General features: G+C 40.3%; 3 protein-coding genes across 3 annotated transcripts; 1 reads left to right on the forward strand and 2 right to left on the reverse strand.

The window, feature by feature from the left end:
- Window positions 1-1365: 1365 nt before the first annotated feature.
- Window positions 1366-3930, reverse strand: fam78ba (family with sequence similarity 78 member Ba). The gene is made up of 3 exons (XM_041992835.1): window positions 2716-3930; window positions 2348-2627; window positions 1366-1608 (listed from the first exon to the last, which is right to left on the reverse strand). Exons 1-3 carry the CDS (start codon window positions 3048-3050, stop codon window positions 1366-1368), a joined length of 858 nt encoding a protein of 285 aa, XP_041848769.1. The 5' UTR covers window positions 3051-3930.
- Window positions 3931-4001: 71 nt separating this feature from the next.
- Window positions 4002-16078, forward strand: cmpk (cytidylate kinase). The gene is made up of 6 exons (XM_041992848.1): window positions 4002-4238; window positions 6427-6573; window positions 9424-9576; window positions 9669-9745; window positions 13048-13144; window positions 14904-16078. Exons 1-6 carry the CDS (start codon window positions 4095-4097, stop codon window positions 14943-14945), a joined length of 660 nt encoding a protein of 219 aa, XP_041848782.1. The 5' UTR covers window positions 4002-4094; the 3' UTR covers window positions 14946-16078.
- Window positions 16079-17674: 1596 nt separating this feature from the next.
- On the reverse strand, window positions 17675-23211 carry LOC121644673 (B-cell lymphoma 6 protein-like). Its single transcript, XM_041992795.1, has 9 exons — window positions 23132-23211; window positions 21356-21527; window positions 21038-21259; window positions 20133-20945; window positions 19923-20050; window positions 19656-19820; window positions 19434-19564; window positions 19205-19342; window positions 17675-18990 (listed from the first exon to the last, which is right to left on the reverse strand). Exons 1-9 carry the CDS (start codon window positions 23160-23162, stop codon window positions 18847-18849), a joined length of 1944 nt encoding a protein of 647 aa, XP_041848729.1. The 5' UTR covers window positions 23163-23211; the 3' UTR covers window positions 17675-18846.
- Window positions 23212-24648: the final 1437 nt, after the last annotated feature.

Raw genomic sequence — 24648 nt, forward strand, 5'->3', positions numbered from 1 at the left:
GCACTGCTACGTAGCTTCATGCTAACATCAGGTTATTAGCCTTATATAACATTAGTAGTTGTACTTGCCCAGGGACAAAATCTTTTCTAGAAATGTGCAGCTAGATGCCAAAGAAGATTAATTAGGAAACTATTTTAAAATTTACCACAGACTAGTGTAGTGACATTGGTGATCCATTTCTGGAAAGATGTTTCAGTCCTCCTTTCAGTAACCTTTCAGTCACAGAAGGTAGCATTTGGGGTGTCCAAACAGATTTCAGAGGTGGCCAGTGCCACCCTGTCTAACATCTCTAGCTCTACACCTGGAAGATAGGCTTAACATCCTCTAAATGATTAGCCCCACATCCAGTCTAAAACTTGGTCTGAAAACAGCTCCAGCTATGATAAATGTGGCCTGATCATCACCCTCCTGTTTTAAATGGGTTGTATGGCTGTTTTCCAAGTCATTTACACCGCACTTATTGAAAGTATGTCTGTCAGGATTTATTTAATGCAGTAACAGAGCCAGCTCATCTCTCTAATGATTTGTCACCCATCTGAATACAACATCAGATGCACGACAGAGGTGTGTGTAGCTAAGACGCAGGTGCCTAAGTTTGGTGTATAAGCAAAAACTCCACTGAAAACCAAAGCAGATTCTTGCTTAATCACTTTTTTATGCAAAGTGGGTGCTCTTAATACAATCTGATGGATGTAGGAGTTTAATCTTAACCTATAAAGACTCATATAATATTATGTCTCTTTGTAAATTATTCGATATATCCTTCAATACTGGTACTGAGTGTGCTGAAGGCCTTTGTTGGCACATATGTGATTTAACCAGCCTGCAGCATATTTTTTTTTTTTTTGTTTTTTTTTTGTTTTGGCTGATTTTTTCAATCAAAATGTCTTCAGGTATCAAGTTATACAAAAAATGCTTTTCTTAGACTTCTTCAGGACAGTTTTTTTCTTTTCTTTTAATAGTCTTCTTCTTGCTCTCATGCAATAAAATCTACATAAGGATGCAGGATGCAGTTCTCATCGTTGGCTAATACCTCTGTGGTACTTTTAAAAAGTATGTTTCTTCTTTGCTAAAATGCAGGCAGAGCTCTTTATGCAGTCCAAAACTTAGTGGGCTTCAAACAAGCCTGGATGCCACTCCAGGTCCTTAACAGTAACTTTTGTAGGGTTATTTTTCTGACGTTGTGCTGTGTCAGATCAAAGATATCCACTTTGGCTTATCATAACGGTCCATGTGAAGAACTTGGAGATTAGGAGCCACAGCTTTAATGAGGTATTGTAACCTCATTGCCATCTTCTCCTATTACATCCCCCTTTTTTCATCTAAAGGGTAACACCTGTACTTCACTGCACTGATTTGGCCCCGTTATTTAGGAGGTATGACCACGAGTGGCGCCCCTCTCCGAGGCCTCCACATCAGCACTTGGGCATCATTAGCGTTGGGTCTTCCCAGTGCATTGGGTGGGATGGGCTCCTGGTAGTTGAGGATGTGTGGCTGTTCCTGGTAGGGACGACCCACCAATGAGGCTCGAGAGCCCAGAGGCATGTCCGGATCCACAGCAATGTCGACCCGCATCCGCCATCGAACTGTCTGCAACACAATACGCTCCTGAAGAAGGAAGGAAAGATAAGATAAGATAAGATAAGATAAGATAAGATAAGATAAGATAAGATAAGATAAGATAAGATACGATAAGATAAGATAAGATAAGATAAGATAAGATAAGATAAGATAAGATAAGATAAGGAGATCAGGTATGCTCAAGTGCTGAATTGATCATCCCTGAGTCTGTTTGTCCGTGACCTCGATGCCCTAAATCTCCTTCTAGAGGACAGCAGCTCCAACACCTGTCCTGGGTTTGAATTCAGAGTGCCCTGACACCACTTCATTGCTTACATCATTATGTCTTCAGCTGCTAATAAATGTGTGGTTAATGCACCCAGTAGAAGACAAAATGATCCCTTATCATTTCGTTTAATCCAGGATTTTATTTAAAATTTTCTGACTGCAGAACGTTCATGTAAATGGAACCAAACTGTATGATACACCTGTTATTAGCTTATTGATCATAAAGAAAATGCATTTTTCACAACTGGGTTTTTATGGCCACTGCAGGAGCTGTATTGAGGAGAGATTGAGGAAATGATGAGGTCATTTGTAACTATACACCAGAAAGGAAAAGCACAGAAGGAGCTGATTACAACACAGATGGTCTGTTTGAAATATGGATGCGTAGTTTGAACTTTTGTTTGAACTTGAATAACACATGATTTGTTGATATGAAAATAAAAGAAACTGAAAGTTCTGTCAACAAATATGTAATCTGCTCTCTGTATTTTGTTCCCACCTTGGTGATGGAGTTCATGGCGACCAGCCAGGTGATGAAGCTCTGGTCCCTGGTGATGTGGGTCAGCATAGGTGTATTGCTGTTGCTGATGGGGACTGCCCAAGTCACGCTGGGGTAGAAGTTGTCATTCATGCTGACTGTCAGTCGAGATGGTTTGGATGTGGGGCCGGTTAGGGTGACTGTCTCTGTAGTGTTGCCATACCAGGGGTAGCTCACCCCATCGGAGTCGCTGATGGCTTTAACCCGACCCTCCCGCAGCTCTGGTAGCTCCCAGCTGGACCTGTGGAGGACAGAAAGGGAGATGAGTACAAACATCTACACACAGGTTTATCAAGTTAAAGTCTGATGGTGTCTTCTAATGCACTTACATGCCAACATCACCATAGGTATTGTAGAACTCCATCTGTGTACAAGCTTGGATCCAGCCCACCACCCAGGTTTCATTGCGGGGCACTGGAGGCATCACAACTCCTGCTGAAGCCCTGAAGTAGGGCGTCTTGTAACGGAGCACAATTGGTGAGTTCTCTTCAACGATTGTGGGACACTGGTCAATAGAGGCAGACACCTCATAAACCACAATGTTCTCCCGTCTGATGCGGGGCTTGCATGCGATGCTCTGAAGACAGCCCATAGTGCAGGCGACAAGCAAAATGAGCAAAGCCAGAGAAGAAGGGAGCAAGTGATACCTTGCCAGTATGCTCATCAGTCCCCTCAGGGTTCCACCCTTGCCTGAAGAGCAGATCTAATCTTTTAATTGCACATCATCAGTGATTGGCTGGGAAGTAACAGAAGAGAACATAGAGTACCACAGTCACCACGGATCAAGTGTACAAACGCCATCATATTTTAAGGGTGATATGGAGGTTTGACTGGAGGGGAGAGTATATCACAGATCTCTGCAGCCTCCTCCCCCCGGTCTGTCTGCTGACTGCCGCACTGCCCTTGGCGCTCGTCCCCAGAAACTGCAATTCGGCCTCTCCTGGGCTGCTGCCTCCTCTCCACCGAACGTCCGCAGGCTCCTCTGCTCCTTGTCGAGTCCGTGCGTCCGGCCGCACGTCGGTGCCCCTTGATCCTGCTGCTCTGCTCCCGGCTCTGCGCTGTCATGTCAAGCAGCGACAGGGCAGCCAGGTGCGTCAGAGGAGGAGGGCTGGATGCCTTTTGTTTGCCTGGCTTTCCCCCGTATGAGCCCTGTATTCACACGGCGCCCTCAAAAGACAAAATCGGGGTCTTCATCACTTTGACCTACATGAAAAGAAGCGTCATCAAACGGAACGAGAACGTGTGCTCACGTGAAGGAGAGTCGGCGGGGCTGGAACGAGCTGTTTTAATGTTTTCCATTCGCGAGGATGCATGAATGGTGCACCATGAATGGAGGCAGCGAGGCAGCATAAACGTGCATGAAGCATACCGTTAGCCTGCCGGTTAGCCGTCTCATCGTCGGGATATGTCTCCTCGAGCTACTGAGATTACCAGAGACCGGAGAGCATCCTCTTCTAGCGGCTAGTCGCCTTGTTCGTTTTTGAGGTGCTGATGCTGTAGAGGCAGGGGAGGGGCGTCACCCGACCTCTGCATTGAAAAAAATAACAAGTGCATGTGGGCGTGGTTACTTGCCTACATCACTTCTATCCTGAATCCCATTGGTCGGTGAAGTCAATTGCGGAAGTGGTGTCGTTTGGCCCATCGACCGACTCTGACACGCAATCACCGGTCATCACGGCGCTTTGCTGTACCGTACCGGTGTTGGTTTATGTTCGGCCGTTTGTTTGCTAACGTGTCTCAGAGGGTGCCGATCTTGTTGAACCGGGTGTCGCTGATAATGAAGCCGCAGGTTGTGTTCGTTCTGGGCGGGCCTGGCGCCGGCAAAGGGACCCAGTGCTCCAAAATCGTGGAGGTAGGAGAGAAAGACAATGAAAACTGTCGACTTTGGGGGTCAGAATTGATCGTGCCATGGTGAGAATGGTGTTCCGTTAAATTCAGAGTGGCTGTGCCTTCTGTTTACATTATTATTATGATGTAATTACCTAAATTAATTGACTTCCGGTTGTCCTCTAAAAATGAACCTGTATGTTAGCAAGCCAGCTAGCTAGGTAGCCACACAGAATAAACAGTTGTATGATTAGTAACAAGCAAAGACTAACTTTTAGGAGTTACAAAACACATCTTCAATGTGTTTTATCCTTCAGAAACCCTTTATCGTTATTTTCTGATTAAAAAAAGCAGGAAATGTGATTTACCTCCCTAAGTTATTCTGTACTAACACCTGAATGAATGAGTTAGATTGATATCTGTTGGTGAACTTGACCCACAACAAACCGATCCAACAGGATATCCCTTATCGACACGTCTTCATTGCTGTAGCCCTATCATTGATTTATCTATACAGCTGGAGTTATGTAAGAGTGAGACCAAGTTAGTGACTACCCATCACCTTTGAACAGTGATATCATGAAGAGAGATTGATTGATACAGTGGATATAAAATGTCCACACCGCTGTTATTCTGTTCCCACCTTAAATGTGACCTCTAAGCTGTACAAGTCTATTAAGAAGCAAATACATCTGGCAAGGGAAACGTATAAAACTAAAAAATACTAAATAAGCTAATTGCAGTTTGGACGCCCTTAAACTTAGTGTTGAATCACATTTTAATTTAATTCCATCATTCAGTTCTTTTATAGCAGATATCTGAAAATTTTGGACCAAAAGTGAATCTGGTATTTGGAGCTGTTCAGAATTGGTTGTAGCTCAGAAAGAAGAGCAGTTGTCTGCCAACCAGAAAGTCGGTGGATCGATTTCAGGCTTCCCCTGACTACATGTTGAAGCGTCCTCACATTGCCCACCGATGTGTGTATCAGGGCTATAAATGTGTGATAGGAAAAAACACTTAGTTTATAACTATACAAGTGCTTTATGCGTGAATGGGTGAATTACATGTAATGTGACCCATTGTTACATTACAATGGGTGAATATAACATCTAGTGTTGAAACGCTTTGTTTTTCGTCCATTTACTGTGGGTATGCTGTTCTTTTCTGGATGAAAAATGTTCTTTTTTTAAGGACTATGTCTCAAAAGTTCAACCTTGGTCTTGAAACATTTTCTTGCATGCTTTTGAGAGGCTTGGTGTTTGTTTTTTTTATTGTTTGTTTGTTTTTTCACCATTTCTTTGTCAAGCTCTGACTTGCAACCCAACCCCATAGTCCAGACCACAGGACATTTTGTCACATGTAGGACACAACCAGAACAAATTTGTACATTGAATTGGTTGGGTTATAAGTCACATTAAATGTCGGCTAAGTTTTAAATGATTTGTTGTGGTTTCAACTTTTTTAATGTCATAAAAATCTATTTTTTTTATGTCCAGTAGATAGATAGACAGACAGTTCCTCATCTTGTTTTGCCATTAAGTCACTGAACTGGCTTTTGCTTTAGAACAAGGCTAATTCTGAGCACAGCAAATATTTGAATTGGCAAATATGTTGTGTATCAAGTGACCTTTTCCCTCCCTCATAGTGTATTTGTTCACTGGGGATAGTCAGAAACTGATGTTCACTAAGTAATCCATCAGTTTGAAAAGCCTGAAATCTGCGGCTGGATGTTGTTTTGGTATTTTCCTGACAGTCGTTTTTTTCTTTCTTTCTTTCTTTCTTTCTTTCTTTTTCTCTCTCTTCCTTCCTTCCTTCCTTATACATATACAGTATATAATTTAAAGTGTGTGTCTCTTTGGTACAGAGAAGTTTTTTGCAGACGTTACTGGGTGTTTGCTATCATTCCTCAAGTGCGGTGGATAGATCATAGAGGCTCCTTTCATTCTGAACACAAGGGTCAGCTTTTTCCTGGTCTGAGGGGAAGGATTTATTTGTGTATATAAAGCTTTTTACTAACTAGACAAGTTCACTGTTAATATAAAATGTGCAAATTTGTGGAAAAATAAAACCTACACGTTTTTATCACCAGAAATTCCCTTGATGATTGTCTTTATTTGGGATGCTTTTAGAACACATGATCAATGTATCAAAGGAAAAATATGTATTATTTTCATGTGTGTGTGTGTGTGTGTGTGTGTGTGTGTGTTTCTCAGAGCTACAACTACACTCATCTGTCAGCCGGGGATTTGCTCAGGGCAGAGCGAGCTAGAGAAGGTTCGGAGTTCGGACAGCTCATCTCTAACTACATCAAGGAAGGAAAAATCGTCCCTGTGGAGATTACCATCAACCTACTCAGGAAGGTGTGTATCAGATGCTGGCTGGATATCCAGACTGCTGGAAAATCCTGATGTGTTTGCCACATGCCAGAACAAAATCTCTTCTCAGGTCCAGCTACAAGACATGAGCACCGTTCCCACTATCGAGTCTGGCTTGGTACGGTACGGGTGGACACACTATTTTGTGTTTCCACAGGCAAAATCTGTAAAAGATGCCAGAATATCTGATCTGAGCTTTCCTACTTTTTTGGGACCCCTCCGTTGGGGTTCCACAATCTTACCAATCCAACCCTAACGAGTGGAGCTTCTTCTTCTGCAGTTTATTGGCTGTTGGCAAACAACGCTTAGTGTGCATTTCCACCCCTACAGGTAAGGAGTGTGGGACAGGACAGACAACAAGTGGAGCTTGACCCACTGCAAACTGTTGATTGGTCAAAAGAATTGTCACTTCCTGTGCAATTTGAGAATAAGAACGAAGCAGGAACAGCTCTATTTTTAACTATACAGCGGTTTATTTATTATTTAAAGCCACATGCCAAGAAGAAAGAACACAAACTCCTGGACGTCCACCATTCTCCTCCTGTGTTTGTGTCATGTTCTACTTTATAATTCAAGGAAGGTGTCGCGCTGCTATGACGTCTTGCTTTTACATCATTGATGCATATATCCCTACCCGGTTTATACGCCGCCTACCAAGCTAATACCCAACTTATCACACGTTGACTGTGGAACCTCAACAGAGATCGAAGTTTGCTATAGCAAACCATCTCATCCCGTCCCGACCCGACCCAGACCTCTTGGTGGGAACAGGGCTTTACTGACATTGTCTACTTAATTAACATTAAATAACAATAGTTTCTCAATTTCGTTTGGTGCTTTAACTACCAAATGGATTAATCCTTTTGGGGATGTCAAACAGTTATTATGCTTTTTTTTTTTTTTTTTTTTTTAAATACCGAAAATTTTTTCTTCTCCAGACTGTGGTGAATGTGAGGATTTAGATGAAGCTTTTTCTTGTTTGGTTTTGATTTATTATTGCAATTTATTAATTATATTTTACAGCAACATTATGCAACTTTCTGACCTTCAAACTCTGCTTCTGACTTGTTTTGATGCCACACTGACATTTATTATGCACATTCCTGAAGCCGTCATCCTTCACCATCCTGAGGCTGACAAACACATTTTTTTTCCAGCCCATAGCATCACATGACAGCAGTTTTTCACTTTACAGCACCACATCACACACCAGCAACTGATTACCAACAGTTGTTGATGGCTGTTTTAAATGCGCACCGTTACGCCTGTAAATAATAAGAAATTGAACGTATGAAAACAAGTTAACATGCACTCATGCCTGGCACGATAACAAATTTTGCTGTGTGATAAATTTTCTCAGAAATGATCGCAATAAACGATAATATTGCACAAAGCCATAATGTTGTCATTTTGAGACCATTTTCAACTAATATAATGACAATGCCATAATAATGCAAGTACACCCTTTCAAAGATCAATAATCTTTCATTTCTAAAGAACATTTTACACTGGACCTGGAAGAAATTTTAAATAACAAAACAAAAACAAATAGAATGGACTCTCAGTCTCATTAACAATGAATGAAAACCAAACACAACGAAACACAAAAAGTATGATAGATAATAAAGTCTGTTCTGTAAACAAAATTGCCTTTAAAAAAATATATTAAAAAAATATTAAACATGAGGCTGAGACAGGGAAAACCGTCAAAACTGCCAGTTAGTATAATTTTATTACAATAAAATAATATATAAATACATAGTGCGCATCATTTGTAAAGCTGAAATATATCCCCTCATTGCTGCATGTCAGACTGATCTATGAGCAGTGAGTGAACCATGCTGCTGCGACGCCACGCTGCTGCGATGCCACGCTGCGCCTTTTTCACATACGCTGGGACACCAGCCCAAAAGTAATGCGGCACACTGGCAACCCTCCCAAACCTCTCAATTAGCCAGCATTGCTCTTGATGTGTATTTTGTCGTATACGGTAGTATATAGACCAGGAAGTGGGGGCTTTGTACTGACATCGTAGGCTACATGTGTGTGTTCTGCCTACATGTGGGGAGCAGCAAACCAATAAATAAGGAAGTACTCGCAGCTATTATTCCTCCGATCGACCTATTTACATATTTCAGCATGAGAATTGGAGGTTTAGCGCAAGAGCGTGAGAGTCTCACGGCCAATGTGTGTTGGCAGCCCTGCAAAACAAATGCCGCATACCGGCTCGCACAGGTGCTTCATCATGGTCTCGTGCTGCAACATGCTGCTGTCAAGTATGACACTAGAGAGATCCCTCCGACTAATAAAAATTATCGCAGCCTGCAAACTTATTGCACAAATTTTTTCTTACCTTGCAGTTAATTGATTTATTACTTATCGCGACAGGCCTACGCACCGTGGCGAAGACACCCAACGGGACATTATCAGAGAAAGAGAGAAAGGGGCAGAGCAAGACATAAGATAGAGACAACATCAGACTGACTTGTACTGGCTGGAGAGATCTCAGAGAAGAGATGGGATGAAGATGATGCTGAATCTTTCAAAAAGTGAAAATATGCCCGAGTTCAGTTACACTGCTTTAATACCATTAACATAGATCATTGTTAATGACATGGTAATAAACATGGCTGCACCAGAGTTTGAACTTGTTTGAACATATGTTTCGTCTTCTGAAAGTATTTGTAGAAGCCGTTTCCAGCTGCTCTGTGGGACTGAACAGTTTCCTTGTCTGAACCACAATCAAGCATGTTTTATGCAAACCTTGAACACCTCCAGGTAAGGTCTCACTAGTTGTCAAATTTTTAATTTTCATTGTTTTTTGTGCTTTATCAGGCCATGGAGGAGACCATGCAGCAAGACGAGAAAAAGTACCGTTTCCTCATAGACGGTTTCCCCCGTAACGAGGACAACCTGCAGGGCTGGAGCCGAGTCATGGATGGCAAAGCAGATGTCAAATTTGTGCTTTTCTTTGACTGTGGCAATGAGGTGCGTCATGGAAACTGGAGAGCTAAAACTCCTCCAGCTTTGTTTTTTCATGCTGTGCCTCTGAAACCCTCTGAGCTTCTTTTTGTGTGCAGGTCTGTATCAACAGATGTCTAGAAAGAGGGAAGAGCAGTGGACGCACAGACGACAACAGAGAGAGCTTGGAGAAAAGGTGCAGTCTGTTTTTGGTTGCAGACTTTAAGGACTGACCTCCTGGATAGAGATTAAGGCTAGTCCAAGATTTAAGTGGCTTTTTAGCGCAGACTAACAGCAATCTGCTTTCTCAGTCATGGTCTTAAACCTGTCCTGAACTGAAGCTGATTCCCTGAAGGAAGATCAGAGCTGCTTTGATTTGAAATGAAGTTTCCCAGAATACAGGTTTATCTTGACATTAAGTACATGTTTGGTGTTTGGAAAACCAATTTACACTGAGAAGATACTGCAGCAGCTCTTCCAAACACGAATCCAGATGTACCACAGAAATTTAGAGCTGTGGTTGCTTCGGGCCACTTAACCTTCTTCATGAGGCCTATAGACATGTGATATTGCTACAGAAGTGTCAGAATCAAGATATGTGTTATTGTATCCGAGTAAATTTACCTGGAGCACAGCTCCCACATTCACCTTAGAAACACCATGAGGATCCAGAAGGAAGTGAAGCCCAAGATAGTCAATGACAGGAAGAATGAATACTTCAATATAAACCTTCTTAATCTCCATGGAAACCAGCAGGACCTTCATGATTCGTTTCAAACAAATGCAGTCATAGGAGAACACATTAGCAGAGTTTTTAGAGCTAGAATGAAACTTTTCACCACAGAACAGCAAAAGTACGACATGGTTTTTGATTCTGGCTGCTAGCTCCCAAAGTTTTTGCCCCACAGTGAAGAGACAGACATGTTTGTAATCAGCAGAGTTTCTGCTTTCATATGACATCTTGTTTGTGTGGAGAAATCAGCAGAAGCTCTAAAGTGGACTGCGCTGTTCTTATGTTTTTGCCAAATTCCCATATAATAGCTTGGTGGTTGAACTGGGTTTGGTTTGGTGGAGTCTTCTAGCTGAGTTTCTCCCTGTTATTTTGCTATGCTACATGTTAGGATTGCTACTTCCTAGTGTGCAAACATCTTCTGTACTGCACGTATCTCATGCTTCCTCCTGTACAGGAGGCTTCAGTCCAGAAGAAGTTAATTGGTTATTTTTATTCCTATACTTGTAGAGCAGTGTTTCTCAGTCCTGGTCCCGGGGGACCTCCCTCCTGCATGTTTCATGACCAGGGTTGAGAAACACTGCTCTAGAGGGAACATATGTATTTCACACTTAAAGAGCTGATTTAATTTCTCTTCATTTCTCTCTTTAAATTTCATTGTACCATGTATAATGACAATAAAGGCTATTCTATTCTATTCTATTCTATTCTATTCTATTCTATTCTATTCTATTCTATTCTATTCTATTCTATTCTATGCTAATGAATATAAATACTAAAAGTGTAGATATTTTGTCCAATATTTTAAAGAAACACCTAAGATATGTAACATAAATTAATGAAGTAATATTCATATCAGATTTCAGCATTACTGTGATATTTGAAAGACCATCGTCTCTTTCTGTCTCCTTCATCTACAATTCCAGTATCTCCATTTTCATTTCACTCTCCTCCTTCAGATACTTTAACTTCTGTGTTCATGTGATTCCATCACCAGCCTTTCACGAACTGTGACTCTTTTGTTCCGGTGACCAGCACTGTCAGTCACTGGCACCAAGCTTCAGAGGATGTGGAGGATAAACCAAGATTAGAAATCCCCAGTTTTGTCTGTTTGAATCTGGTCATTAAATGACAAGTATTTCACAGAAGATGACACAGGAACAAGCAATATTTTGAAAGCGATGGAGAGGATGAAATGAAATGCACTTTCAATATGTGTGTGAGGGACCGAGCTAGTTAGACATGAGGACACGGCAGTGATTTTGGACAAAATGGGTTTTATTACCCCAAAAATTAAAAAAAAAAAATCTACCAACTACAAAGAGACATTAAAAGAATTCTCATGACCAGAACTGAAGTGAAATCATAACAACAAAGTAACTCCAAACTCGCAGTTTGATGCATGGGTACCCAACTGTCCTGCAGGTTTTAAATGTTTCCCTGCTAAAACACACCTGAGCCAAACAAAATGAATCCAACAGCTTGTTCTCAAGTTCTGCACAATGACCCATTCATTTTAATCAAGTGTGTTGAAGCAGGAAACATCCAAAACCTGCAGGACAGCGGCCCTGGAGGACTGACTTTGGACACCCCAAACTGGCCTCCCACACTAGAAACAAAGGAAACTTAAGATGCATTCACACCTAATAGCTCGGATGTTCGCTACGATTAGGGACTCCGTTAAACTGGGGGTTGCAACAGTCTTCTGATTCTCTCACACTGAGTCAAATGCATTCAGTTCACCTGAAGCCAACCATGACCAGCGGTTTCAGGCGGACTGGAGTTTGCTTCTTTGATGCGCACCGGACTTCGGTTACCTCCCCAAACAAACCGGTTTTTCTGAGCAATCAGCCTGTGACTCACTTTATAAAAGCTGGTGTGAAAGCATCCTGATACACAGGCTGATCCCTCCCCTCTGACGCATGAGGGGAAAGAAATACAAATAATTTAACAAATAAACAAAACTAAGTTACTTCAAATGAATAATGATTAAAGATGAGACAAATATAAGAAAGTACAATTACTTAATTTCAATAACTTAGTCATGATGGAGCTGTGCTTGGTGTGGCCATCTCAATATGAAACATTGGTGTGTGTGTGTGTGATTCCTCATCTAAACCATATCATCTGCTGTGTCCTCCCAGTAAATAAAACAGTAAAATGGTTGATAACTTTATTTGGAGTTCCTCAACCAGACTTGAGCCTTTAATAATAATTAAGCTGATCATTTTTATGTGAAGTTGTTGGATTGTGGATCGATGTTTATTCGTATTGATAGATTTCTGATCTGTCCTTTTCCTGGATTCCTCATCAGATGTTTCCTGTTTCCTCAGACTCCGTAAAGTTTCATGGTCACTGTCTTTTTCTGCTGCCGTTTTCCTTGGATTTGCTTCTCAACTTTGATTGTAAATCTCAACTTGGATTATAGATGTGATTTCTAATCTGAGTTTTATAGGCAGCCTCAAAGTCTTCATAGTTCTGGTGTTAGAAACTTTAATTCAGAAAGCTGTTTATTGTGACATACTATGTTAGATTGTGGTCTAATTTAAAGTATGTTTTGGATTTTTTGGGGGACTTTAAACTTTTAAATTAATGTTTTATTCCCTTCCGTTCTCCACCAGACGTGCCTGATCAGTATAGATTCCTTTGACCCATTTAACTCACTGCTGGATACCTGAATATGTGTATTTGACCTAATTTGCGTCTCTTTTGTGTCCCCTGTGTCGACCGACCCCAATAACCAGCCGTATTTCTCTCTCCGCATGCAGAATTCAAACCTATCTGCAGTCTACACGACCAATCATTGAGCTGTATGAGAAACACGGCAAGGTGCACACTATAGACGCCTCTCGCTCTGTGGATGAGGTGAGTAAATGAGGAGTTACTATAAGCAAATTATGCAGACATAAAATTTGTCTGTCTAACAACCAGCAAAAGAGCTGATAAATAAAAAGAACCTTTAGGAAATTTGCACTAAATAAATAATTTACTCTTAAAATATATACTTATCGACCACTTTATTAGGTGCACCTGGCTAGTAGTGGGTTGGACCCTCTTTTTCCTTCAGAACTGCCTTAATTCTTCGTGTCATTGATTCAGCAAGGAGTTGATTCCTCAGAGGTTTTGCTCCATATTGACATGATAGCATCACACAGTTGCTGCAGATGTGTCTAAGATGACTTGAGTTTTGTGACATGGTGCATTATCCTGCTGGAAGTAGCATCAGAAGATGCTCCACTGTGGTCATAAAGGGATGGACATGGTCAGTAACAATACTCAGGTAGGCTGTGCTGGTTAAACCAGGCCACGCTGGTACTAAGGGACCCAAAGTGGGCCAAGAAAATATCCTCCACACCATTACACCAGCAGCAGCCTGAAGCATTGATACAGTACAGGATCCATGTTTTCATCTTGTTTATGATAAATTCTGAGCCTAGCATGTGAAAGTGGAGCTGAAATGGAGACTCATCAGACCAGCAACGTTTCTCCATCTTCTATTGTCCAGTGTTGGTGAGTGTGTGTGAATTGTAGCCTCAGTTTCCTGTTCTTAGCTGACAGGAGATAAGTCTTGAACCAGGACTATTTTCTTTATATTATAATTCCTGGGAAGCTGGGAAAGTGCCCTTGAACAAACGTCCAGTTTTCTGAAGGTTTTTCAAAAGCTTTCTTAGGGAATTTTCTGCTTCTTCACTCTTTTTAGTCTAGTTACTCTATTTGAACATTTCTAGAGGAATATATGTCCTTTTTTGGCCATGTAACACTGACTTATGTCCTTTCAGTGTCAATGTCAGATTTATTTCTATATCACATTTAAAAACAACTGACTTGATCAAAGTGATGTACAAGTTCATTTAAAAACAAGAAACTAATGCAGAATGAAATAAACGGAATAAAATTAAGTGAGTTCAAACAACGAGGCATAAAAACGTGATGGTACTCAAACTAAACTAGAATAAAAAAAATAAAGTGACTTTTCAGACTGCTGTGTGAATATTGAGTGACAGTTTATTCCAGCGTTGATGGGTTTGCTAATGAAACTTGTTCCTGTTAACGCTTTAAACGAGAACTCGGCAGCACATGGAGCATCTGGTTGATCTCTGATTTTTTGGGGTTACGTAGGTGAAGCAGCTGTGTCACGTAGCTGGTTAACAACAATAATAACAGACAACCAGTTTAGACCTGGTCAAACTGGAGTAACGTTTTCAGAGATGCTATTCCGCATCCCTTGGTTTGAATCAATGACTTCCTGTTGCCTTTCTATCATGTCCAACCAGTCTGCCCATTCTCCTTTGACCTCTGACATCAACAAGACATTCTGGTCCAGACAACTGCGGCTCACTGGATATTTTCTCTTCTTCGGATCCTAGCTTATGGTTATGTGTGAAAATCCCAGCACGTCTACATGTCTAAAACATGTGATTTGCTGATTAGATATTAGATATTTATATTAACAAGAAATTGAACTGGTGTGCCTAATAAAGTGGCAGATGAGTATAATATTAAAGTAAATATGTCTCTGCATGAATAGATTTAAAGGACAAAATATCCCACGTTTATGAAACAAGTGAAAAGAGTGAATGTTTGAGTCCTGACAAATCAAAGCCTCTCTGCTGTTCCCTTCCAGGTGTTTGCTGATGTGAAAGCCATCCTAGACAAAGAAGGCTGAGCTTCTCCGGCCACCAGCAACATTCATTTACATTTTACTTTTCTTTTTATCAGCCGCAACTATACTTCTAATACATTTAAATGTCCATTTGTATGAGTTTTTATGTTGTTATTTTTGATTCTCATGACTTTTGTAAATGCCCCACTGTTTGTGAATGTGTACATGACGTGTGTTTGTCTGGATGGGAAGGTAAAGATGCCAAAAGCAGCCTCTTGTGTTCATGTAGGTCATGTTCTGAAGCGCCCACAGCTCTTTATCAATCATCAATAGTCTGAGGCCTTTGTGTTGGAGCTAAACGTATCTCTGCTTAGAGACTCTTGTTAAAAACACTTAAAGTAAAAATGGTGTTCTATCACTAATGTCTTCAGAGTATAATGTGATGCGAAGCAGCCCTCGTGCTTCAGACCAAATAGATGTGTGACCTGGTGACAAGGACCGAGTTCAATCTTCACAGAACAGACGATAAATAACATGTCTGGCATCTGAATAAAATGATTACAACATCCGTCTCATGTTTAAAGGAAAAGCACTACTACTTGGTTTTTATGCCATGAAGAAGCAGCTCATGTTTCTGGGATATCTTTGAAGATAAATATTTCACGGGTGCAGAACAGCTGTCACGCCTGGGACTATTTACAACTCGAGTTGAAAAAGAACTTTTAGGTAATAATATATGTTCATTCAGGAGGATGCGTAAAGCAGAAGTGTATTTTTCCCACTCTTTTGTACAGCATGACATGAGTTGGTGAGAAACATTTGGCTCATTTAAGCACAACTACAGTATTCATGAATGAATACAGCTTCACATCGATTGTAGATTTGAACCTGATCATCCAGCAGGGGGCGCTGAAAACAGCATAATACCGTAAGAGATCAACTTCAGCAGCTTTCACTGTTTAATTAAACAAGAAATGAGGAATCTAAAGATACTTCAAACAAATCTGTGCTGATCCATTTATTTTTGTTTTATACTTATTTAAATTTTTACATTAATATAAACAGCACTGTGTAAAGGTTTTGATCAGACATTTATTTTAAAATAATTTACTTCCAAGCAGCTAGACTATTGTAATATTTGTTGCATGTCGTCTTCAGCGACATCTTTAAAATTAAAAATTTGTCTTTGGACATAGGCTGCTTTTTCACTGTTTTTCTGTTCTTCAATTTTAGAGTTATGGAAACAAAGACATAATTCATTCTGACATATAACAGAAATCTTTGTAAAGAAACATTTTAACCTCTTAAGATTAAAATTAACCTCAGCTAGTTTCGATATATATGGTGTTTTATATATTTATATATATATATATATATGAATATATATATATACACACACACATATATATATAATGTTTTATGTTTAAATAAAGATTTAAATAAAGGATTGTTTAATGGCACCAAATGGCATCGTAACTGTCCATGTGTGTCTACAACAGCTTTCTTGTTACACACATTTAAATATAATGGTGCAGACAACAAAAAGAAATATTAGGTCAAAGGAGGATAAATTGGATCTTCAAGTTTGCCTGTAACAGCCTGTAACAAAGACACATAATTTGTTCCCTTTCTTTAGACTCAGTTTGATGTAACATAGTATTTTTTTAGTGAGATGATTTCCCGAAAGCTATTATCTGAAAACTGTAGAAGATGAGGACAAAAGAGATGTTGGGCCCAAAGAAAATGAAAAAAATCTCTCCAGCAGATACACAGTTTCTGAAAGGGATGTCCTTAAGAAATGGAAATAAATCCAGCAAAGACTTAAAGAGAGATGCATCTGGACCTTCAGTTGATCCATCTAGTGTTGGCTGAAGCCTCATCATTAATGGTCTCCATGGAAACATGGCTGTCAAGAAGTCATTCTTAAGGAAAGGAAACAGGGAGAAAAGGCTGAGATATGTCACACAACAATGAGTAGCAGTAGTTCTCATGGAGGGATGAATCCTCCCCAGAGCCCAGACCTCAACATTACTGACGCAGTGTGGGATCATCTGCACAGAGAATGGAACAAAGGGAGGAAACATCCAAAGAAGACCTTTGAAAAGTCCTTCAAGTCTGGAGAACTATTCCCGAAGACTTCTTCCTGTTCCTGAAGGACAGAAAGTTTTTCTTAGATGGTTCAGACAGAATAAAACTTTCAGACTCATTATATTTGTACAATCTGTTTTTTAAAACCTTATATCCTGTATGTCCATTTATATTTACACATTTAAATAAATCACTACACCTATTTTCTTTATTCCTGCTAGACTACATAATGAAGAAGTGATGGGCGATGGCTGCAGCAGAAAAAGTAGCTCTATTTTTCTGTTTTTGTTTTTCTTTTTTTTTATCTATATATTATAGTCCTTTTAGATGTTTATTGCTGTTTGTGTGATTGGGACTGTTTTACTGTTTGCTGTACAACAAATTACCCTCACGGGAAAATAAAGATTCCTTGATTCTTGATTGATGAGGTGTTGCTCAGGATTTTTGCATTATAATATTCTAATGCATATGAATATAGTCATTTTCAGCCTCTGTAGGAGCCGACTTTCCTTTCAACAGTCAAAACGAAACCCTCTGAGCTCACTCAAACGCTGAGTCAGTGTGAGCTGTTAAACGTGTGCTGTGTACGTTCCATTCACCCACAAAAAAAGAGATTATAATATTGTGTAAAGCATCAAACATTTTTTAGTAGCTCAAACCATCTCACAGTACCAGTTGTTGAAAATAACAAACCACAGTGATTTTACTATGTACATTTTATTACCATGATATATTTAAATAGAATTTATATATGCACAATCTGCTGTTACAAAGACATTTGCTTACATATCACTAATATTCCTGAGTGTTTTAGCTTGAGGCCTGGTGTCTGCATTTTAAGAGCTTCACATATACAATTATGAGCTTCCAAACCAATAGTACCTTAATATGCATACAATGTGTTGTATGACAGGACCAAGTACCAAAAAAATAGAAATACATCATCAAAGCAACTGATAACTACCAGGGGGCTTTCGTAATGTCACAATTAAAATGCATTAATCATCAGTCTGGAGAAATAACCAATACCATGAATGCTATGACTGTGCTATACAGGTTCGTGCAGTATGAAGCGTGAAGGTTATATAAAAAATCAAAGTTTGATGATCCCACTGTGAGTGGATCACTGCATCTCAACACCACAGAAAACGTACAAATATAATAAGACCACAAGTGCTGGAAATGGGGTTTAACGAGCTGTTGAGAACATTTTAAATGGAAATTATGAATAAACAGTATAAACATATATAGATTACAGCATCACCAGTATGTGCAAAATACAAACATCAACCTCAAAAATGATTGAAAAGGGAAAATATGTACAATACATTGCAAATCCTTAAACAAACCTCTACATATTACACTATGTACAACAAACCGTGACGGCAAAAAAAACTAGCCCTCGTGTTACTGACAGTGAAGCCTACTGCAGGTAAGAAAAAAAACATATTCAACATAAATATATTCGTACTCTGCCAGCAGATGGCAAATCTGAAAATATATATTATCTTATTTACAGAAACAGCCAAATGCAAAATAACTGCAAATGACTGCGTGAGACCACACGCAAAAAAAATCTGAAGCAAAAGTGTAACAGTGATTCTTGGCACGAAGGACAAGCGGGTCGGCCCTTCAGTGCAGACACTGTCCAGATATTTAACAAAAATAGAGAAAAACCTGTTAAAAAATTCACATTCAAGATGTACATTCTGTTTGGTAGACATTCAACATGAAAGCACTACAGTCTTTGAAATATCAAAGAGCTTACTTTAGGTAATGTGCACATAAAAGGCAAACATATATTAGATTTAAGTCGTTGGGTTTTTTTTGGCAGCGTTGTCGTCGGTGTCAGACAAACACCATGTCTGCAGCCAGCTCAGCAGGAGTTCACCGGGCCTGCTGTCAGGTTGCTGGGAGACCGGCGATACTGAGCCTTGGTGTTAGTAACGGCACCGTGCTTCTGTCGGAGATGAAGCCTGAGCTGACTCTTGTGTCTGAAGTGGAGGTCACATTTTTCACACTGAAAAAAAGGAGACAAAAAAGAAAAAGAAACATGATTTAGAACCAGGGCTTCGCACCTCGATGCAGCAGCAATAGTTCATAGCTCCTTTAGATTACCACTCAAGACTTTAAGCTATTCATAGGTGTATGAATCACATGGGGTGACGGGATTTACTCTCCATTTAGACGAAAGGCGTGGTGGATAAGGAAGGGCGACTGAGTAGGAAGCTTACATGATAAGGCTTCTCTCCGGTGTGAATACGCATGTGGCTCTTGAGCGTCTGAAGGTGGCGAAAGTGCGTTCCACAGATCTCACAGGGATAAGGTTTCTCTCCTGTATGAATCAGCACGTGTGCGCGAAGGTGAGCCACCTGGAGGGAAATTTAAAGAAAATCTTAACCATATTCAAATAAGCCACAATCTGGACTTTTTTTTGGAAGTTTTCCTTCTTTTCCTTTCTACCTGGACAAATCGGGAGCCGCATGTCTCACACTTGTAAGGCTTTTCTCCAGAGTGAATACGGATATGGGTTTTGAGATTGGCTGGTCGGTTAAACTGAGCACCACAAATGTTGCAGTGGTATGGCTTCGCTCCTGGAAGTTGACGGAAACAAGGTCAGCGATGAGGAGATACACTTGATCTTCTTGTTGGGACTTTAAAAAAGGGCTGAAATAAAAGACCTACCGGTGTGAACAGTTTTGTGGCTGGCCAGGTTTCCCTTGTAGCGGAAGGCTGCCTGGCAGCAGTCACATTTATATGGCTTGTCACTGTGGACCTGAACCATGTGGTCCTTGAGGGAATCCTCCTCTGTGAACTTGGAGTCACACCCATTGCAGAAGTAACTGTTTTCTTCAGAAAGAAATCAATCAAAAAGGGAAAAGGAATTTGATTATTATACATTTTAAAACCATAATGCAAGTTAACAGTATGGTTCTTGGTGAGTTCACTTACCACAGCTAGAAGAAGAGTAATCTGCATGCATCTTTGTAGTGTCATCCCTGCTGTATAAGTCCGGTGAGAGGCGACCAGCTTCCATACGCTCAGGGCTGTCGCAGTTACAGGAGGAGCACCTGTGAGGGCTGAGTTCAGGAGGAAAGTCAGGTTTTGTTCCATTAACAGATTAAGATTTACAGTTAATTCATTATTAGGTGTTATCAGTACCTGATGCTGCTGCAGGTGCTACTGCTGCTGCAGATGCTCTGATGCAAAGCTATTTCCTCCCTGTGCTCACTGTCTCCATCGTCTGTCTGGAGCTCACTGTGTCCACCTGCTGCGCTGCTCCTGGAGGGGCTCGGTGAGGGGGACGCCGCTCCGACATCTGCACTGCTTCCCTGAGCCTCCTTTCCACTCTCCCCAGAGGTCTGGTTCATTACAATGAACTTGTATTTCTTCCAGTTGCGGGCCTTGGCATCTTTGGGACAGTCTGTGGGCTGTTTGAGGCCCATGCTGGCATTTATGCTGCTGCTGGACTCAGTTGGTGAGTTTGGCTGGCAGTCAGATCTGAGGGGGCTTTGGGGGCTACAAATGACACTTTTGCTGAAGCTTGGGGATAATCTGAAATGGCCACTTTGTGGATGATGAATGTTGTCTTCATCCATGGGTGCAGCTGGGCCTTGAAAGCTGCCGTAAGCTACTGCCGGCGGGATGATGGCGGAGAGGAAAGTGGAGTGGGAGATGTTGGAAGTGGAATCATGGTGAGCTGTGCTGGGCAAGTGGCTGATCTTCTGAGACCCTTCAAGGTTTCCAGCAGGGATACAGAGGTCACCGTAGACATGATAGGAACCAGAGGTGTTGATCCCCCTGAAAACGTTGGGGATAAAAGCCCTGCCCTCCTGTAGCTGGGACATGCTTGATGAGTAGTTATGTCTAAAATCTGTCTCTTGCTCTTCAACAGGCCTCACAACAGAGATGTCATCAGCCTGATTTGTTGAGTTATTCTGTACCTTTTCTATGTGCATATTCAGAGATTGATGCCTGGAGAAACAAAGCCAACATCAAGTCAGATTTCTGACAGTTTTCATAGAAAAAGTAAAATGTGTCTCATTATAGTCTCTAGTTTCCTTTACCTGGACGTCATGAACCTGTGGCAGGTGTCAGCTACATGTTCCATCTGGAGGTAGATGGCTGTTTTCAAGGTCGCCAAGACAACACTGTCATTAAGGTTCAGGCAGGAACTGTACATGAAGTCCAGCAGGAGAGAGAAACCTTTGGGGTCCACTTTGGGATCCAAGCTGATGGCACTAAGGTTTGCATTTTCAGGTTGCATGAACACTGAATAGAAGAAGCCACTGTTGAAAGATAGAAATAAAAACAATGATCATTAACAAATATTTAACAATATTGGAAGTTTGTAAATTAAATGAAAATATGATGATCACACAGACCTGCAGGCCACTAGGATGGCCTTGTGAGCACGAAAACGCTGTCCGTCCACCTGAACGGTGACATCTGTCAACATGTCTCGGCTGCGCAGGCGGTGGAAGTTGAGCAAGACATCGCCTGCATGGCGTGTGAATTGAATGCAGCCATCTGCAGTCATGGCCATGCTGTTGCAATCTGTGCACATAAAAAAATAATAAATTATATATATATATATATATATATATAGATAGATAGATAGATAGATAGATAGATAGATAGATAGATAGATAGATAGATAGATAGATAGATAGAGAGAGAGATACATGTAATAGTATTGGTATGACTTCACATTGGAATATGCAAAGATTAGTTTTGTTTTTTTTATTTTACATTTGATGATGATATGAAGGAGAAAAACAGGCTTGCAGACTAGAATCCCTGCTTTATTATCTTCCGAGTAAAAAATAATAAGCTGTATTATTACGTAGTAGAATATTACCTCACTCATAACTGAATAATACAAGCCAGCAGCCTCTGAAACAAACAAGTGTTTTGACAGTGTTTGAGCAGAAGGTGGCGCCATTGCAAAGAAGAACGCTAAAAAAAAAGTTGTGGGGTGAGAAGGGGGGCGCTTTACCAATCTTTCATAACTTTCCTTATCTTTACTTGAGCTTAAAGACGGAGTAGTATACAGGGTACGATCATCATCAATACTTGTTTGTTTCAGAAATCATTTAGACAGAAGCAGTGTAACTACGTTATAAACAGAGGTTAAAACAAGTAGCGTTGCAATATATGATTACAAACCATTCAGACATAAATCCTACATTTATATCTTAGAATAACTGAAGCAGGGCTGTATCATCTTTGCTCCTGCAGATTTAAGGACTGCACACAAACAAGACCAAACTGTCTGCTGGCAGCCTGCAGTTTGACATTGAGCACATTCCGTCCTGCCTGCTCTGATTAACTTGCCAATGCCCCCTCCCGCCCCTCCATTAAGTAAAACTTATTTAGTCCCGTTAATATTTCACTTCCTTTTTACTTGAGTCAACCACCCGAATTATTTCTATACCTTTTAATATTAGATCAAACTGAGATGGTATCAGATTCATTTCGTTTTTAGGATTTTATTTCAGAGTCACGCTGCAAGCAGGCCAGCACAAGTCCTGTCAAGTTAAGAACCATTAAAATCTGCAGAAGCGTTGTCCCGATATTTACGTTTTTCTTTCTTTAATCCCGAAGTGTTTACAATAATTTCACGCGTCTGATTAAGTTAGCAAAAAGTAAATACACGAATAAACATATTTTATGTCCATGAGAGAAGAACTCAGAGGAAATAAAGCTGTGATCCAGCCTGTTGCGCCATTAGACGTCGAGCGGCCTGAAACTTGTGAAACTGTGTCAGCTGTAACGGCCGAAGGAAAAAACGAGGCAGACTAATAAGACGGCTAATAATAGCTTGTCTAATCTTACGGTTAACGTAGCAAAACAGCACTTTGTACCCTTAACGGCAGCGTTTACAGGTCTAACTCATGTATAAATGACAACAATAAAATCATTTAAACGTGTGCTTCCGTCTACTAACTACTCCGCTGTCAAAATCAGCCACCATAGTTCAAACATGTCAGATCACTTTTAGCGAAAGGCTACACACAATTCAGCAAAGGGGGGAAACAACAATTACAACAAAAAACAATTCGCCCTATTGAAGTCGAAGCAGCTACATGAACCACCTCTCACTTCATAACACTTCTGACCTAATGCTGAGAAAATAGGAAGGGGAAAAAAAAAGTCACCTTGTAAAAGTTTCCTCGAAACTCTGTGCATCACCAGTTCTGAGAATCCAGTTCTAAGAAACGCAGCAGCTTAATTCTCGGAATTTCAACAGAGGACTGAACCATTCTCACCAAGGTGGGGGAGCTGTTTGTGCCTTTTCTAACAAATTGCTCGCAATTTCGAGAAGCATCCAAATAAATTATTAAATAAACACGCCATCTAAACGAAAAAATTTTGTGTTAATTATGGACCTTTAAAAAATACAAAGACAATTTGTTTTATATTATAATAGACCAATACTACACGTAATGGATGAGTCCAAGTGCAAGGTCAGCTGACCAAGTTATAAATACCGTGGGGAATGGAGTGTATAGTGTTGCTGAACTGGCCCAAGGTCTGAGCAGTTAAATAGTTAAAAAGTCGGCTTCATATACTCCAAGAATAAACAACGCGGTGTCGCCCAGTTTGTATCATATTTATATTTCTCATATTGCTCTGCCACACGTTTGTATCACGCCTTCCATTTCTCTTTGCTGCATACTTGTGTTGAGTGCTTTACTTTCTCATGTAGACAGAACGTCTGGTCTTGAAAGTATATCTTAATCCACATAAATTATGTTGTGTGTGACTAAACGGATTGCACATCCTCGTGTGTGGCTCAGGAAACTATATCGAATGACATACTAGTCTGCTGTATCTGTCTGACGTAATGGATGCCAACTGTCTTTCTAAATAAAGTTTCATTTAACAGGTTAGATTTAAAGACGGGTAAAACCGTGTATTACTGAAATGCCTTCATTTGTAAATGTACATTATTTGCAAAAAATAAATAAAAAAAGTAAAAACCTCTGGTTTGTGGGTGTGTGTGACTGTTTCACTAACTGTTGTTTTAATGCCACACGTGCTGTAGAATGTAATGAGTTTGCATGTGTAAAGTCCTCAAGATTCGCACGTGTCTGCGCCCCCTTCACTTCCAGTCACACCACCACAGCTGTATATTAAACACTTATAATCAATCACTCAATCAATCAATCAATCAATAAAAGTTATAAATTCTTTCTAAATTAATTCGCCAACACACCAGGAATTAAATGAGCAACAAGAAGGCCTGAATCAAGACCTTGTTGTTGTTTTAACAATATGATTGAGTGATCATTTGGAGCAGGCTGCTACACATAAGGTAACATGTTCTTATACATAGTCAGTCAAAAGTATGGACATACTTTCCCATTTGAATTTAATGGGAAAGTGTATCCAAACCTTTGACTGGTACTGTGCTTCCTTTCCTTGTGACCTGATCCTGATTAGATAAAATCAGCCAACTCTTAACATATTACTGCTACTACTACCTCCTTATTAAACAGCGTATTTGCTGCTATTTTTGTACCCTTTTAGCATGTCATTTAGCTTATTAGTTCCACAGTAAGTGTTCAGGAATTTGTGTCTTATGTAAAGTGTTACTCAATCCAACCTGTTCATTCACACAAAACATGAGCACCTTATTAAAACTCTTTATCCAGGATCATGATGTGCAGGG

The sequence above is a fragment of the Melanotaenia boesemani genome, chromosome 8 (genome assembly GCF_017639745.1).
Source record: "Melanotaenia boesemani isolate fMelBoe1 chromosome 8, fMelBoe1.pri, whole genome shotgun sequence".
Classification (NCBI taxonomy): Eukaryota; Metazoa; Chordata; class Actinopteri; order Atheriniformes; family Melanotaeniidae; genus Melanotaenia; species Melanotaenia boesemani.